The sequence below is a fragment of the Aristolochia californica genome, unplaced genomic scaffold (assembly GCF_029961685.1).
Source record: "Aristolochia californica isolate CCGP_79_NKW_82.1479 unplaced genomic scaffold, dmAriCali1.0.hap1 SCAF_4, whole genome shotgun sequence".
Classification (NCBI taxonomy): domain Eukaryota; kingdom Viridiplantae; phylum Streptophyta; class Magnoliopsida; order Piperales; family Aristolochiaceae; genus Aristolochia; species Aristolochia californica.
Genome location: NW_027182103.1, coordinates 8,617,144 through 8,632,122, shown reverse-complemented (window position 1 = coordinate 8,632,122; position 14,979 = coordinate 8,617,144). Strand labels below are relative to the sequence as shown.

Here is a 14,979-nt window from a genome sequence, read left to right as displayed (position 1 = left end):
AAAATTAATAAAAAATTTAGCAATTTGTCAAGAAAGAGTTCAGCGTTTACTTCAACCTAAAGCTAAGACCTAGAGTATGTGTGTGTGATATAGTTAATTTAACTCCAAACCACTTGCAAATTCAGATAAAAGTAGATCAACTAAAACCAGAGGAATTCTCTCAAAATTTAACCCCATAAGTCCAATTTTCAGAAAGCTTCTCCACTAATGTAGTCAAACACCAAAATCAGAGATCAAAAGGTCTTTAATCAGGTTGTAATAACAGGCCATAGGGTGAGGGCTAAGAAAGAAATGGATATGGAAAATCAAATCAAATTGGGAAAATACTTGGTAGAAACAACAATAAAAGAGAATTCCACATAACTCAAACCATAATTTTTTCTTGACAATATGCTCATAATGATGACAATATTGTTGTTGTAATCAATGAAGTAGTACCAAGTACACCTTTAACAAAATCTGAAGTGATCCACACTCCACTTATTGAGTTTTCTCTATTTGTTTTTTTTCACCGTTCACTTTCTTTTCTTTTCTTTTCACACTTTGATCAAACAGAGCAAACATAATGTGGATAATTTTCTTTGAACTAACTTTCTCTTTAAATGTAAATTTCCACCAAAATATTTTCTCAATTTGTAAAAGGTAATTTCATCATTTTTCAGGCTTAGAACGGGAGTGGTTTATGTAGTTAAAAGAACAAATAAATGCTTAGTAACATAAGGCTCAAGGGGGTTGACTATGGAAATACACCATGCAATGATGGCATGATAATTAGGACGACTAAGAAAATCAGGGAGTTGACCAAGAAATGCCTAGATCATTTCTCTAATATTTGGTATCAACTAGGATTTTGCCTCAAGGATCCATCAATGGATTCTAGAGCAAAGCAAGATTGAACTGACCCAATTAATACAACTCATTCTCTTCTTAAGCAAAATGGAATAAAGAAAAAAATTTGACTATGTGCTCAATTATGTTCAAGGACAAAGATTTAAATCAAAGTACCCACAAAACTCAGCTTGAAATAAAAGAAATTTTTGAAATTTTTTTGTCAATCCCATCCTCTATCACAAATTTCAGAGTCCTAGAAAGTTCAATCATACTCAAATACATGCTTGGTAAGAGAATCAAGAATACAAAATAACTATAGGAGTTTACACACCCAAACTTAAACTAAACAATGTCCTCATTGTAATTCAAAAGTGAGAAAGATTGAAGAAATGAAAGGAACTTCATTGGTTTCATGGTGATTCAGTCGTAGTTTGTAATTTTTAGCTCTTTATTCATGCTAAATAAACCTGCATCAAAATCCAAATTATTCAAAAAAATAAAATAAAATAAAAATAGAGGAATAAAAGAAAGTTCAATGGGCTGCCTCCCCTAAGTGCTTGTTTTAAAGTCTACACCTAGACTTTTCAATCTTCATCAATTAGGGTCTCCAAAAGGAATAAGTGCACAGTTCTTCTCCACATGTTCTCCATAATAGTGCTTCAATCTCTGACCGTTAACTCTGAATATATTCCCTGTCTTGTCCTTCAAGTCTGTCGCTCCAAAAGCAGAAACTTTGTCAATTGTATAATGACCAATCTATCTTGATTTTAACTTGCTCGGGAAGAGTTTGAGTCGTGAATTGAAAAGTAAAACCATTTGTCCTAGAGCAAACTCACGATGAAGAATCATTTTGTCATGCCATTTCTTCGTCCATTCTTTTTAAATCTTTGCCTTTTCATAAGCATAGTTCCGGAACTCATCCATCTCATTCAATAGAAAAAGTCATTTTTCCCCAACTGCCTTCAAATCAAAATTAAACTTCTTTATAGCCCAATAAGCTTTATGCTCCAACTCAACAGGGAGATGACATGCTTTTCCAAACACTAATCGGTAAGGAAACATCCTGATAGGTGTTTTAAAAGTTGTAAGGTATGCCCGCAAAGCATCAACAAGCTTCTTTGCCCGATCCTTTTCTATTGGTGTTGACTGTCTTTTCAAGGATCTTCTTGATTTCTCGATTTGAAATTTCAGCTTGGCCATTGTTTGTGGGTGGTATAGCCAAGTGCTATCATGTGCTTCACACCATATTTAGAAAGAAGGTTGCCAAACAACTTGTTGCAAAAATGGGTCCCTTCGTCACTAATAATAGCTCGTGGAGTGCCAAATATTTTAAGTATATTCTTATGCAGAAATTTGAGCACTACCTTTGCATCGCTTGTTGTTGCAGCAATTGCTTCCACCCATTTTGATACATAATCAACTTCTAACGAGATATAAACAAAGCCAAACGAATGAGGAAAAGGACCCATAAAATCTATTCCCCAAACATCAAATAACTCAATCTCTACGATATTTTACTATGGTAGCTCTTGACGCCTTGAAATATTTCCCATATGTTGGCACCGTTCACAAGTTTTCCCCAAAGTATAACTATCACGAAAAATAGAAGGCCAAAAGAAACCACTTCGAAGTACCTTAGTTGTTGTTCGTGTTGCTCCAAAGTGTCCTCCTTATGATGATGAATGGTAATGGTGGAGAATGGCTTGCATCTCTTCTTCTAGCACACATCTTTGAATGATTTGATTAGGGCACCTTTTGAACAGCAAAGGCTCATCCCAAAGATAATATCTCACATCATGCAAAAACTTCTTGCGTTGGTAGCAAGTGAAATCTGGTGGCAGTACTTTACAAGCTAGGTAGTTTACAATATCAACATACCAAGGAAGCTTGATCTCACATGCAAACAACTACTCATCAGGGAATGCTTCTTGGATCACTGAATTTGGTCTTACTTTCTCTTGCTCTAGCCGAGAGAGATGATCAGCAACTGAATTCTCTCTTCCTTTCATATCACAAACCTTCAAATAAAATTTTTGAAGAAGTCGGATCCTATTGTTACGATATGTTAAAATGTATATTAAATATAATTTATATTCATAATTGTTGTATAATCTGGGATATGTATATAGGGTTATTTGATTAGGCTTAATGGGATGATGGGGTATTGTCTTGGGCGCATGGGCCATTTTGTAACAGGAACACCTAAAGGATAAATACTTAATGAAAGGGGGAAAATCCCCAACGGAAAGAATTTTTGGATTCATCTTCGTGTGTTTCGTTTTGCCGTGAAACCAGAGAGCTACGCTCTCTCTTGTGGATGTTTGGACTGTTCCGTCAGTCCCTTGATCTTGTTTTGTCATGGTATCAGAGCTCTGAAGAGTAACCCCGACGTATTTCTTGCTCGATGACCTGCGTTGTCTGACCAATTTTTTTTGTCTTCACTTTCGGCATTGATTTCGGGCGCTGTTGGAAATACTTGTCGGGTGGTTCCATTGTCGGACGAGTTACGGGGGTTCCGTTGCCAGGAAGGGGCCAGAAGGGGAAACGAACCGTAGAGGGCTCTCGCCGGAAGGGGAAACGAAAGGGGTTGTCAGAAAGTATTTTCCGAGCTCGAAAACGTTGTGGTTCCGTCGTCGGAAAAGCTCCATCGGTGGTTTCGTTGCCGGAGAAGCTACAACAGGACAGGGGTTCTCGGCGGAAACTCGCCGGAAGGGCGAACAAAGGTAAAAAAAATTTTCTCCCGCGCGTTCGTTTCGGGCGATTAATTGGCATATGATCATTTTGCAATTTGAAAATCTTTGGGGGCAGCTTTGCAATTTCTAAACGTTTGGGGCCCGCTTTGAAATTTCTGAAAGTTTGGGGGCCGCTTTGCAATTTCTGAAAGTTTGGGGGGCCATTCTGGCATTTCTGAAGGTACGAGGGTGCTTTTCGGATTTCTGAAAGTTTGGGGGTTTAATTCGAATTTCTGTTAACCTGGGGGCAACTCTTGGATTTCTGTAAGTGTAGGGGTATATTTGCAATTTTCGAAAAGTGGGGGTATATTTGGAATTTTTTTATCTTGAGGGTGTGCATCAGGAATTTTGCTAGATTTAATTTTATCATGTCAGCAGATAAGTCCGATTTCGTTCCTATACGGTTCACGGGCAAGAACTACGGTACTTTGGGAATTTCAGTTCCGGTTATTTGTTCAGGGAAGAGGTTTATGGGGTCATATTGATGGGAGTGATCTGGCACATGGCGATGCTGATGCATTGTCAAAATGGATCATTATGGATGCTAGCATCATGACTTGGATACTTGGATCTCTTGAGCCTCACCTAGTCCCAAATCTGAGGCCCTACAAAACTGCCACCGATATGTGTCGTCAAACCAGCACGGCCCGTAGATTTCAAGTTGAATATGAACTTGCAAATTTTACCCAAGGCAGTCGTTCGATTGAAGAATATTTCTCGAGCTTCCAAAATCTATGGGTTGACTACACTGACATTGTTTACGAGGATGTCCCTGCTGCTGCTCTCTCTGTTGTGCAAGCTGTCCATGACACTAGTAAACGGGATCAATTCTTGATGAAGCTTCGTCCCGAGTTTGAGATTGCTCGATCACATCTGATGAATCGTCATCCGGTGCCGTCCCTAGATGCATGTTTGAGTGAACTTCTCCGGGAGGAGCAGTGCCTTACTACTCAGGCTAGCATGGCACCTCGCGTTCAGGCTGATCTCTCGGCTTCTGTAGCTTATGTAGCACAAGGAAGGCCTCAGGGTCGGGACACCAATTCTGTTCAATGCTTCCACTGCAAGGCTTATGGTCACTTTGTTCGGGACTGCCCCAAGAAGTCAGTTTTATTCTGTAGCTACTGTAAGAAGTCGAGTCATCACATCACCGTTTTCCCTACACGACCTCCAAGGAGGAAGCCTACAGCTTATCATGCATCCACCGGTACATCTAGTTCTACCACATTGCCACCTGCCGTTTCGTTCCCTATCATTCCTATTCCACCAGCACCTGCCAGTTCCACCACTCTCACTTCTGAAATGGTACAACAGATGATCATTTCTTCCTATTCTACTTTTGGTATCTCAGGTAAACAAAACTTTTCTACTCACCCATGGTATTTTGATTCTGGTGCCTCTAACCACATGACCAACAATGTGGTATCTCTTTCGAATGTCCGAAAGTATGATGGCAATCTACACATCAACACTGCTGATGGCAGCACTCTGCCTATCAATGTTGTTGGTGATCTCTCTCCATCTTTAGCTGATGTCTTTGTGTCTCCTGACCTGTCGACAAACCTTTTGTCTGTTGGTCAATTGGTTGATAAAAACTGTAATGTTCAATTTTCTCCCTTTGGCTGTATTGTGCAGGATCAAGCGTCGGGGAAGGTGATCGCGAAGAGGCCTAAAGTGGGCAGGCTATTTCCACTTAAAGTCTTTTTATCCACTGTTATTCCATGTTCTCCTGTACTTTCTTTTGCTTGTAATGTTGTTGGATCTGGCCCTAAGTTGTGGCATAGACGTCTAGGTCACCCAAACTCAGTTGTACTTCGTACATTATTTAAATCGAGTTTATTAGGCAATCAAGATTGTACGTCTCGTGACACGTCCTTTGACTGTTCATCATGTAAACTTGGCAAAAGTAAAACTCTATCATTTACGCATCATGCCTCGCATGCTTCCCACTGCTTTGACCTTATTCATAGTGATGTTTGGGGAATTGCTCCTGTTATCTCGCATGCACGTTTTAAGTACTTTGTCACCTTTATTGATGACTTTAGTCGATTTACCTGGGTCTACTTCCTACGAGCTAAGTCTGACGTTTTTGTCATTTTTAAGAGGTTTCTTGCACTCATTGAAACCCAGTTCTCCGCTCACCTTAAAGTACTCCGCTCTGACTCTGGGGGCGAGTACATATCGGCAGAATTCCAAGAATTTCTTCAAAACAAAGGCATTATCTCTCAACGTTCTTGTCCCTCGACACCCCAACAAAATGGTGTTGCTGAGCGCAAAAATCGTCACCTTCTTGATATGGTCCGTACCCTTCTCATTGAATCATCCATTCCTCCTAGGTTTTGGTGTGAAGCTCTCTCTACCTCCGTCCATTTAATTAACCGCCTGCCCTCGCCTGTCTTGCATCATGTATCTCCCTTTGTTAAATTATTTGGTTATTCTCCGTCCTACACAGCTCTTCGGACGTTCGGTTGTGTTTGTTTTGTGCATTTACCTGATCATGAACGACATAAACTTACAGCTCAATCCGTTATGTGTACATTTCTTGGGTATGCCGGTTCTCAAAAGGGCTATGTTTGCTATGATCCTCAGGCGCGTCGAGTCCGTGTTTCTCGGAATGTGGTCTTCTTTGAAAACCAATATTTCTTTCCCTCTCAAGTTACACTTCCGTCTACCTCTTTGTCTAGTTTGCCGAGCTTTGATGAGCCTCAACCCACTGCTTCGCTGCCCTCTTCCCCTTCTGACCTAGCGCTTGCTCCTGATCCTCCCTCTGCTTCTGCTCCCCTCCATCTTCGTAGATCCACACGTAGTTCTCACCCTCCTGACCGGTATGGTTTTCCCTCCCCTGTATCTCTGGTAGCTACTTTGTCTTCTATTTCCATTCCTTCTGGATATAAACAGGTTATAGCACATGCGTGTTGGCAAAAGGCCATCCAAACTGAACTACAAGCGCTAGAGGAGAATCACACCTGGGACATTATGGCTTGCCCTCCCACTATTCGGCCTCTTGAAAGTAAGTGGGTCTTCTCTGCCAAGCTGCGTTCCGATGGATCGTTGGATCGGTACAAAGCCTGCCTTGTGGCCCTGGGGAACAGGCAGGAATATGGGATTGATTATGAGGAAACTTTTTCCCCAGTTGCCAAGATGACCACAGTCCATACTATCTTAGCCATTGCAGCCTCTCAATCTTGGCCATTGCATCAGATGGATGTGAAGAATGCTTTTTTCCACGGTGATCTGCAGGAAGTTGTCTATATGAAGCTTCCCTCGGGTATGTCTACATCCTCTCCTGATCACGTCTGCAAGCTACGACGTCCTTTGTATGGGCTTAAACAAGCCCCCCGGGCTTGGTTTGAGAAATTTCGTAGCACTCTTATCCTCCACCGGTTTACCCAGAGTCAGTATGATTCCTCCCTCTTTTATCATAAGTCTGTTGCAGGCATGGTCATTCTCTTGGTTTATGTGGATGACATCATCATTACTGGCACTGACTCTGGACTGATTACCACACTTCAGAAGGTGTTGCATGCCACTTTTCATATGAAGGATCTTGGACGCCTCACCTACTTCTTAGGGTTGGAGGTCCATCACACACTCAAAGGTATTTTCTTAAACCAACATAAGTATATTCAAGATTTTATCACACTCGCTGGGTTGGAGGACACATCTTCGGTGGCTACCTCTATGGCGGTCAATGTCAAATATTGGAAAGATGAAGGGACTCTCCTTGATGATCCGACTATCTATCGACGACTAGTCGGGAGTCTCATCTACTTGACTACTACTCGCCCGGACATTTCCTATGTTGTTCAAGGTCAGTCAGTTTATGGCATCTCCTCGACACCTTCATCCTGCGGCCATTCAGCGCATCATCTGCTATCTGCGCGGCTCCCCTGCTCGTTGTTTATTCTTTCCTACTGGCTCCGCACTACATCTGGTTGCCTATAGTGATGCTAATTGGGCAGGGTGCCCCGATACCCGTCGCTCTACTACAGGCTGGTGTATGTTTTTAGGCGATGCACTGATTTCTTGGAAATGTAAGAAACAAGATCGAGTATCCAAGTCATCTACCGAGGCCGAGTATCGTGCTATGTCTACTGTGTGTTCGGAAGTTATTTGGCTCTGTGGTCTTCTTGCTGAGCTCCAGTTTTCTCAGCCCTCCTCTACACCACTTCACACAGATAATACAAGTGCTATACAGATTGCAAGCAATCCGGTTTTTCATGAGCGTACCAAGCATATTGAGGTTGACTATCACTCCATCCGCGACACTTTGGAGCGCCGGGTAATATCTCTACCGTACATTTCTTCGAATCTTCAAGTGGCCGATGTCTTCACCAAAGCATTGTCTCAATCCCGACATAATTTTTTGGTTGGCATATTGTTGCTGGTTGACTCACTATCATCAATTTGAGGGGGAATGTTACGATATGTTAAAATGTATATTAAATATAATTTATATTCATAATTGTTGTATAATTTGGGATATGTATATAGGGTTATTTGATTAGGCTTAATGGATGAGGGGGTATTGTCTTGGGCCCATGGGCTATTTTGTAACAGGAACACCTAAAGGATATATACTTAATGAAAGGGGGAAAATCCCCAACGGAAAGAATTTTTGGATTTATCTTCGTGTGTTTCGTTTCGCCGTGAAACCAGAGAGGTACGCTCTCTCTTCTGGATGTTTGGACTGTTCCGTCAGTCCCTTGATCTTGTTTTGTCACCTACAAATCAGCCTAGGCTTAGCATCCTTCTTGACAAACAAATAACGAAGTGTTGCATGATCAGTGAACACTATCACCTTTGTACCAATGAGGTAAGTCTGAAATTTTTCACAAGCAAACACCACAGCAAGCATCTCCATCTCAGTTGTTGTATAATTTAATTGAGCTTCATTCAATGTTCGGCTTGCATAATATATGGCCCTAAACAATGTCTCGCCTTTGTCCTAACACTGCTCCAAGTGCAAAGTCACTTGTATCACACATGACTTCAAAAGGTTGACTTCAATCAGGTACAATCATAACTGGTGTTGAAATTAGTTTCTCCTTGATTGCATTAAATGCCTGCAAACCAACATCATCAAAGTCAAATGCATAATTTATTTCAAGAAGAATACATAAAGGTTTAGAGAGTTTATAAAAATCCTTTATAAATCTTCTATAAAATCCGGCATGTACCAAAAAGCTTCTGATTCCCTTCACATTCTTTGGAGGTGGTAGTTTTTCTATGGTTGCAATTTCACTCGATCAACCTCAATTCCTTTAGATGACACTCTATGGTCAAGCATGATCCCTTCTTAAGCCATGAAATGACACTTCTCCAAGTTTAGGACTAGATTTTTATCTTCACATCTCTGCAAAACAAGAGCTAAATTATGTAAACAATGGTCAAAAGATATACCAAAAATTGAAAAGTCATCCATGAAAATTTTCATTATATCTTCCACCATATCAGAAAAGATAGCCATTATGCAACGTTGAAATGTCATTGGGGCATTGCACAATCCAAAGGGCATCCTCCTAAAAGAAAATGTTTCATAGGGGCATATGAATGTAGTTTTGTCCTGAACTTCAGGGGCTATGGCAATCAGGTTATACCCCAAATAACCATCTAAAAAGCAATAATAGGAATACCTGGCCAATTGATCCAACATTTAATCAATGAAGGGAAGTGGAAAATGATCCTTCCTTGTTGCTTTGTTCAATTTGCGGTAATCCAAACATACACGCCAACCCGTGATTGTTCTTGTAGGAATAAACTCATTGTTGTCATTTTTCACCACCATCATTCCACCCTTTTTGGTACAACCAGCATTGAACTTACCCATGAGCTATCTGAAATAGCATAAATAATTCCAGCATTGAGGAGCTTCAAAATTTCAGCTCTCACAACTTCCTTCATTTTTGGATTTAATCTTCTTTGGTACTCAATTGACGGTTTGTAAAGCTCCTCCATCAAAATCTTGTGCATGAAAATGGAGGGATTTATACCTTTTATGTCAGAAATAGTCCATCCCAAGGCTTTTCTATGCTCCCTTAACACACGCAGCAGCTTTTCCACTTCTTCAGGTGTAAGTGATGCCGCAAAAATCATTGGATAGGTGTAACTATCACCCAAGAATGCATAGTGAAGATGCTCAGGTAATTGCTTCAACTCTAGAGTTGTAGTTTGCTGCATCTTTTCTTTAGAAATCACTAAATTTGTCTTTGCTACCATCGGCTCTAGCTTCTCTACTTCATTGCTAAGTGAGGTAACATGTTGCTAGGCTCCCAAGGCAAATACACAGTGGTGAAATTCTTCACTAACAAAAGGTAAATCAGATTCACAAACAGCAAAGTTATTAAAATTATAAGCTTGAGATGAAGTGGTGATACATTGCTCTAGGTGATCGGCTGGTACATCTGGTTGAAATGCTTCTTCTACACATTTCTTAATGACATCTACCCGAAAGCAAGTACTTGGATCTTCTGGAAATCTCATGGCTTGGTAGATGTTGAACATAACCTCTTCCTTGTTTACTTTCAATGTTAATTCACCCTTTTGAACATCAATTAAAGCCCTTCCAGTAGCCAAGAATGGCCGGCCAAGAATTAGTGGCACTTCTTGGTCTTCCTCCATATCTAACACCACAAAATCAGTAGGAAAAATAAACTTATCCACCTTTACCAATACGTCTTCTATGATTCCAAGTGGATATTTGATGGATCAGTCTGCTAGTTGCAAAGAAATGGTTGTTTGTTTCATCTCTCCAAGTCCCAATTTTCTGCAAACAGAAAATGGCATAAGATTAATGCTACCACCAAGATCACATAAAACTTCATCAAAAAATGAATTTCCAATAGTGCAAGGCAAAGTGAAACTCCTCGGATCTTTTAATTTTTTAGGCAATTTCTTTTGAAGAATGACACTGCATTCTTCAAAAAGATTCACTATTTCGAACTCCTCCAACCTTCTTTTCTTGGAAATGATGTCTTTCAGAAATTTGACATAGTTTGGCATTTGTTCCAAGGCATCTCCAAAAGGAATATTTAAAAGAATTGTCTTAAAATATCAAAAAACTTAGAAAATTGCTTATCTAATTTTTTGTTTTTGAAAACGTTGAGGATAAGGAAGTGGAGTAGAGACAATAGGAGGATTTTCAGGAAATGAAATTGCTAGAGGTATGTCAGTCTCTCTAAGTGTATCATCCACAATCTCCTCTTCTTCTACTTTATTCTTGCTTTGGCCAATGTTTTCATCTATAGGGGTGGACTTGGTTTTCTTTTGATGGTGACCTCTCAATCTCTCTTCCACTCTTAAGTGTGATGGCCTTGCATTGTTCCTTTGGATTCACTTCTGTGTTGCTAGGAAAAGTTCCTCTTTGTTGGGCATTGATGGTCGTGGCCAGTTGCCCAATTTGCACTTCAAGATTCTTCATAGTGGCTCCCATATTGCTACAATGAATCTCAATGTTATCCAACTGTGAATCAGTCTTTTTAAACCTTACTTTCGAATCAATCCTATTCGACGAAAGATATGTGTTAGTCGATATGACCTTCTTTGAACATACTCCATATTTTTCATCATCTACTGAGCTTCCTGTGTCACCTAAATCTCCTTCAGACAGTCCTATTCCTGTTGCAGTTTTGGATGTACCAACATCAATGAGTTCTTCATTGCTTCTTTGCATTTACAGTCGTCGCTCTCGTGCTCTTACAGTGCCTCCAGCAGTTACCTCTATGAAGTTCTCTTCTCATGATCCACCAGCTTCCTCATTTCTTGAAGATCCTATTGCCTCTAATTTGGACCTGCCTATTAGTCTACAAAAAGGTAAACGATCTTATACTTTTCATCCGATATCCAAATATGTATCCCTTGAATTTTTGTCCCCATCCTTCAAGTCATTTTCTATGTCATTGTCTACTTCTCATATACCTTTTCAGTACAGGAAACCTTGTGCTCTTCAGAATGGAAACAAACTATGGATGATGAGATAATTGTTTTGGTGTCTCGGGGAAAATGGCGTTTCCAGAAGACTTTTTATAGACTTAAACAGAGTCCACAGGCTTGGTTTGAAAAGTTTAGTGATGCGGTACTACAATTTGGATTCTATAGGAGTCATTGTGATTATTTTATGTTCCTACTTAAAAGGAAGAGTGGTGTGGTGGTTTTGGTTGTCTATGTAGATGTCATTTTTTTATCTGGTGATGATTTTTATGGTGTTACAGAAGTTAAACAATATCTTACCACACTTTTTTAGACAAAGGATTTGGGCTCTCTCAAGTACTTCCTTGATATTGAAGTCGCTCATCGAAAGCAAGGTATTGTTCCTTCTTAGAGAAAATATATATTGGATATGTTACAGGGGTATGGTTTATTAGGTGTAAACTCATAAACACCCCATGGAAGTTAATCTTAATCTAAATGATACTCAGGGTCCTACACTTAAGGATAAAACTCAATATCAATTGTTAGTAGGTAAATTGATCTATGCTACAGTTACTAGGCCGGATATTTCATTTATTGTGAGAGTGTGAGCCAGTTCATGGAAAATCCTCAGAATGTCCATTTAAAAGATGCTCAGAAGATTTTGAAGTACTTGAAGGGTGCACCTAGAAAAGGTTTTTTGTATACTCAGAATTGGAAAGTTGATGTACTTGGGTGTTCTTATGCCAATTATAATGGGTATAGGATGGATAGACGTTCTACATCAAGTTATTGTTGTTTTGTTGGAGGCAACCTGATCAGTTGGAAAAGTAAGAAACAGATAGTTGTGGCTAGGTCCAATGTAGAGGCCGAGTATCGAGCAATGGCTCATACAGTTAGTGAGCTTATGTGGATTAAGTTTGCGCTTTTGGAGTTTGGTCTTACGTTACCTAACCCTATGGTTATGCATTGTGATCACCAATCAGTCATTTTTATGGCCAATAACCCTGTATTCCATGAGAGAACGAAACATATAGAGGTTGATTGACAAAAAAAAATTACAAATCAAAAAAGTGAGTTCATTACATGGCTCCTTACCCTTGTTATATCAATTGATATCACTTGATACCCTGAAATTATACATGAATTACTCGACTTGACCAAAAATTGCAATAAATATATAGAATATGATGAGAACAAGAAATAAATTCACGAGAACCTTCTAAAAAAATTAATCTTTTTTATCATAAGAAATTAATTCTTTGTGTTTTGACAATGATGGAAAATTTTTGAGGAAGGAAACAAAGAAAATAACAAATTAATTCTCATACCCAATGATACCTTTCCTTAATTTTAATATAGTAGGTAATTTTTTAACATGATCGAGTGATTAAGAAATCAAAAATTATCACTACATAAATAGAAAATCATAAAAGACAAAAAGAGACTTTAGAAAAGATAAGAATGAAATTAGATAAATAGAAAAGTGGAAATTTTAAAAGAAATGTGGATCAAGTCGTTGTACAATGGCCATACGATGGGTTTGTAGTAAGGTCTTGGGTTCAAGACCGTGCTCAGTATAGAAAGTTGTTGAAACAAGTCTTGAATACGGATCCATTGTGACCTACGTTTTACTCAGTTAGAGTAGAAAAAAATATTAAAACTATTAAGCAAATAGTAAAACTCAGTTAGAGCAAATACTAAGAAGCATGTGTTGGAATGACTTGTCTTTAATATGCATGTTGCGCCTTCACTAACAGACCGGTCTTTTGGCGCAATGGTTAGTAACATGGTATCAGAGCAGGTGGTCTCGAGTTCGAGTCCCGCTCCCCCCGTTTGTTTCGTCCCTGCATAGGTGGGACTTTGTCTTTGGCCGTTCCCGTATAGGTGGGATTGTGCATTTGTATTTGTACACGGGTGTTCCCCGTGCAGGGGAGTGTTGGAATGACTTGTCTTTAATATGCATGTTGCGCCTTCGCTAACAGACCGGTCTTTTGGCGCAATGGTTAGTAACAGCATGCAGGCAACCTCAATGGGCACTTCTGAATCCTGAGAAGCATGTTGGTACCCTCAATGGTAGTTTTGAATGTTTGACCCTTGTATGCATCCTAGATGTGTAAAAATATAAGCAGTATCAAGCCTGAATCATCTTACATCTGTCGAAGAAATTAAAGCAATCCTCAAGAAAACAAACAGTTGAATTACTTCTCAAAACATATAAATTTTATTATTGTATTCTTGAAAATTTGGAACATATCTTCAAAGGAATGGGAAAATTTGGAAACAGATTGGGAAAGCTCCCTTTCATTACAGACACTAAACAGGAGTGTTTCAATTTTTTTTTTCTTTGGAAAGCTCCCACTCATGTCTCTAGACAGTAAACAGGGGTGTTTCAAATTTTTTTCTTTGGAAAGCTCCCACTCATGTCTCTAGAACATTGCTCTAGTACAGGAACTCCAAAGGACTCTAGTACAACCATTGTGCTTGTAACCCACTTGGGACTACAACAATGGGTCTTGTTGAAGTCAATTGCAAGTATCAACTAAGTCATGGGAATCAGGAAGAGAGTACCTGTTGATGGCAACTAAGTATCAACAGCGGCTACCTACCATAAAATATAAATCTGTTAGTACTAACAGTTTACTATGCTTGCTTCATTTTATCTGGAAAGGCCATTCTGTACACAACTAAGTGAGAGTGCCTAAGAATGACTTTTCCAAGTAAAATACAGATTCACTTCATTCATGAACACCTAGCTATGAATTAAAGCCATTGTATGGCACAAGAAATGTGTTCCGTGCAAGGGTACCTGCGATGGCTACAAACAAAGCATAGCTAAGTAAGCCAGGGCTTCCGTTTTTAAGAAAGGAAGAAGCATTACTTCACTCAATTGTTACAACTTTCAGCCTCTGCAGTCTAGAAGCCTATGTCCAATATATGGTTTAATTTGCAGATTGATATGGTCTGAAGTACTGCCATTCCCGTGGTGGTCCTAATTACAGATTGAAAGTAAAGTAGAATGCCGACTCCAGACCAGTAGTAGAAAGTAAATTAGAAGTTGCAAAAATACACTCCTCACAAACCAATTAGCTGCTCATTCACAGGGATTTAGGGTCTTGAACAAAACTTTACTGTTGGTGACCAAATTCGCTTTATTTTATTTTTTTTCACATTACAACCACTGAACCAATTCTGGTCGCATTGCACTGGCAATATTAATTCATAGAAAATGTCTCAAAAAAAAAACAAAAAAAAACAAATGACGACACTAAGCGATGGCGACTTTCTTTCTCTTCGCCATTTCTGGTTCAAGAGCACCTAACTCCCTCTTCAAGTTACGAACCGTGGGGACCTGCGGTTCTTCTTCTTCTTCGGCCATCTGGTGCACATCCACGTGGAGAAGGAGCTGAGTATTGGTGGAAGCGGGTGGTGTGGAGACAGAGGGAGTTCGGACAAAATGACAACTATGTAGCGCTAGCCAAAGCGGGAAGTGAGGGAGGCGTAGTCGAGG

The 14,979-nt window shown here is 39.6% G+C and overlaps 1 protein-coding gene across 1 annotated transcript in view; it reads right to left on the bottom strand.

Annotated features, from left to right (window-relative positions):
• The window catches only part of LOC137963086 (uncharacterized), a 53,815-nt gene extending 39,145 nt beyond the window's left edge, over positions 1-14,670 (bottom strand). The window contains exons 1-5 of the mRNA XM_068810267.1: positions 14,656-14,670; positions 14,376-14,460; positions 14,278-14,286; positions 14,113-14,179; positions 14,040-14,052 (exon numbers count right to left, since the gene is read on the bottom strand). Of these exons, the coding sequence (XP_068666368.1) occupies positions 14,040-14,052; positions 14,113-14,179; positions 14,278-14,286; positions 14,376-14,460; positions 14,656-14,670 (189 nt within the window). The remainder of the gene's footprint in view (positions 1-14,039; positions 14,053-14,112; positions 14,180-14,277; positions 14,287-14,375; positions 14,461-14,655) is intronic.
• Positions 14,671-14,979: the final 309 nt, after the last annotated feature.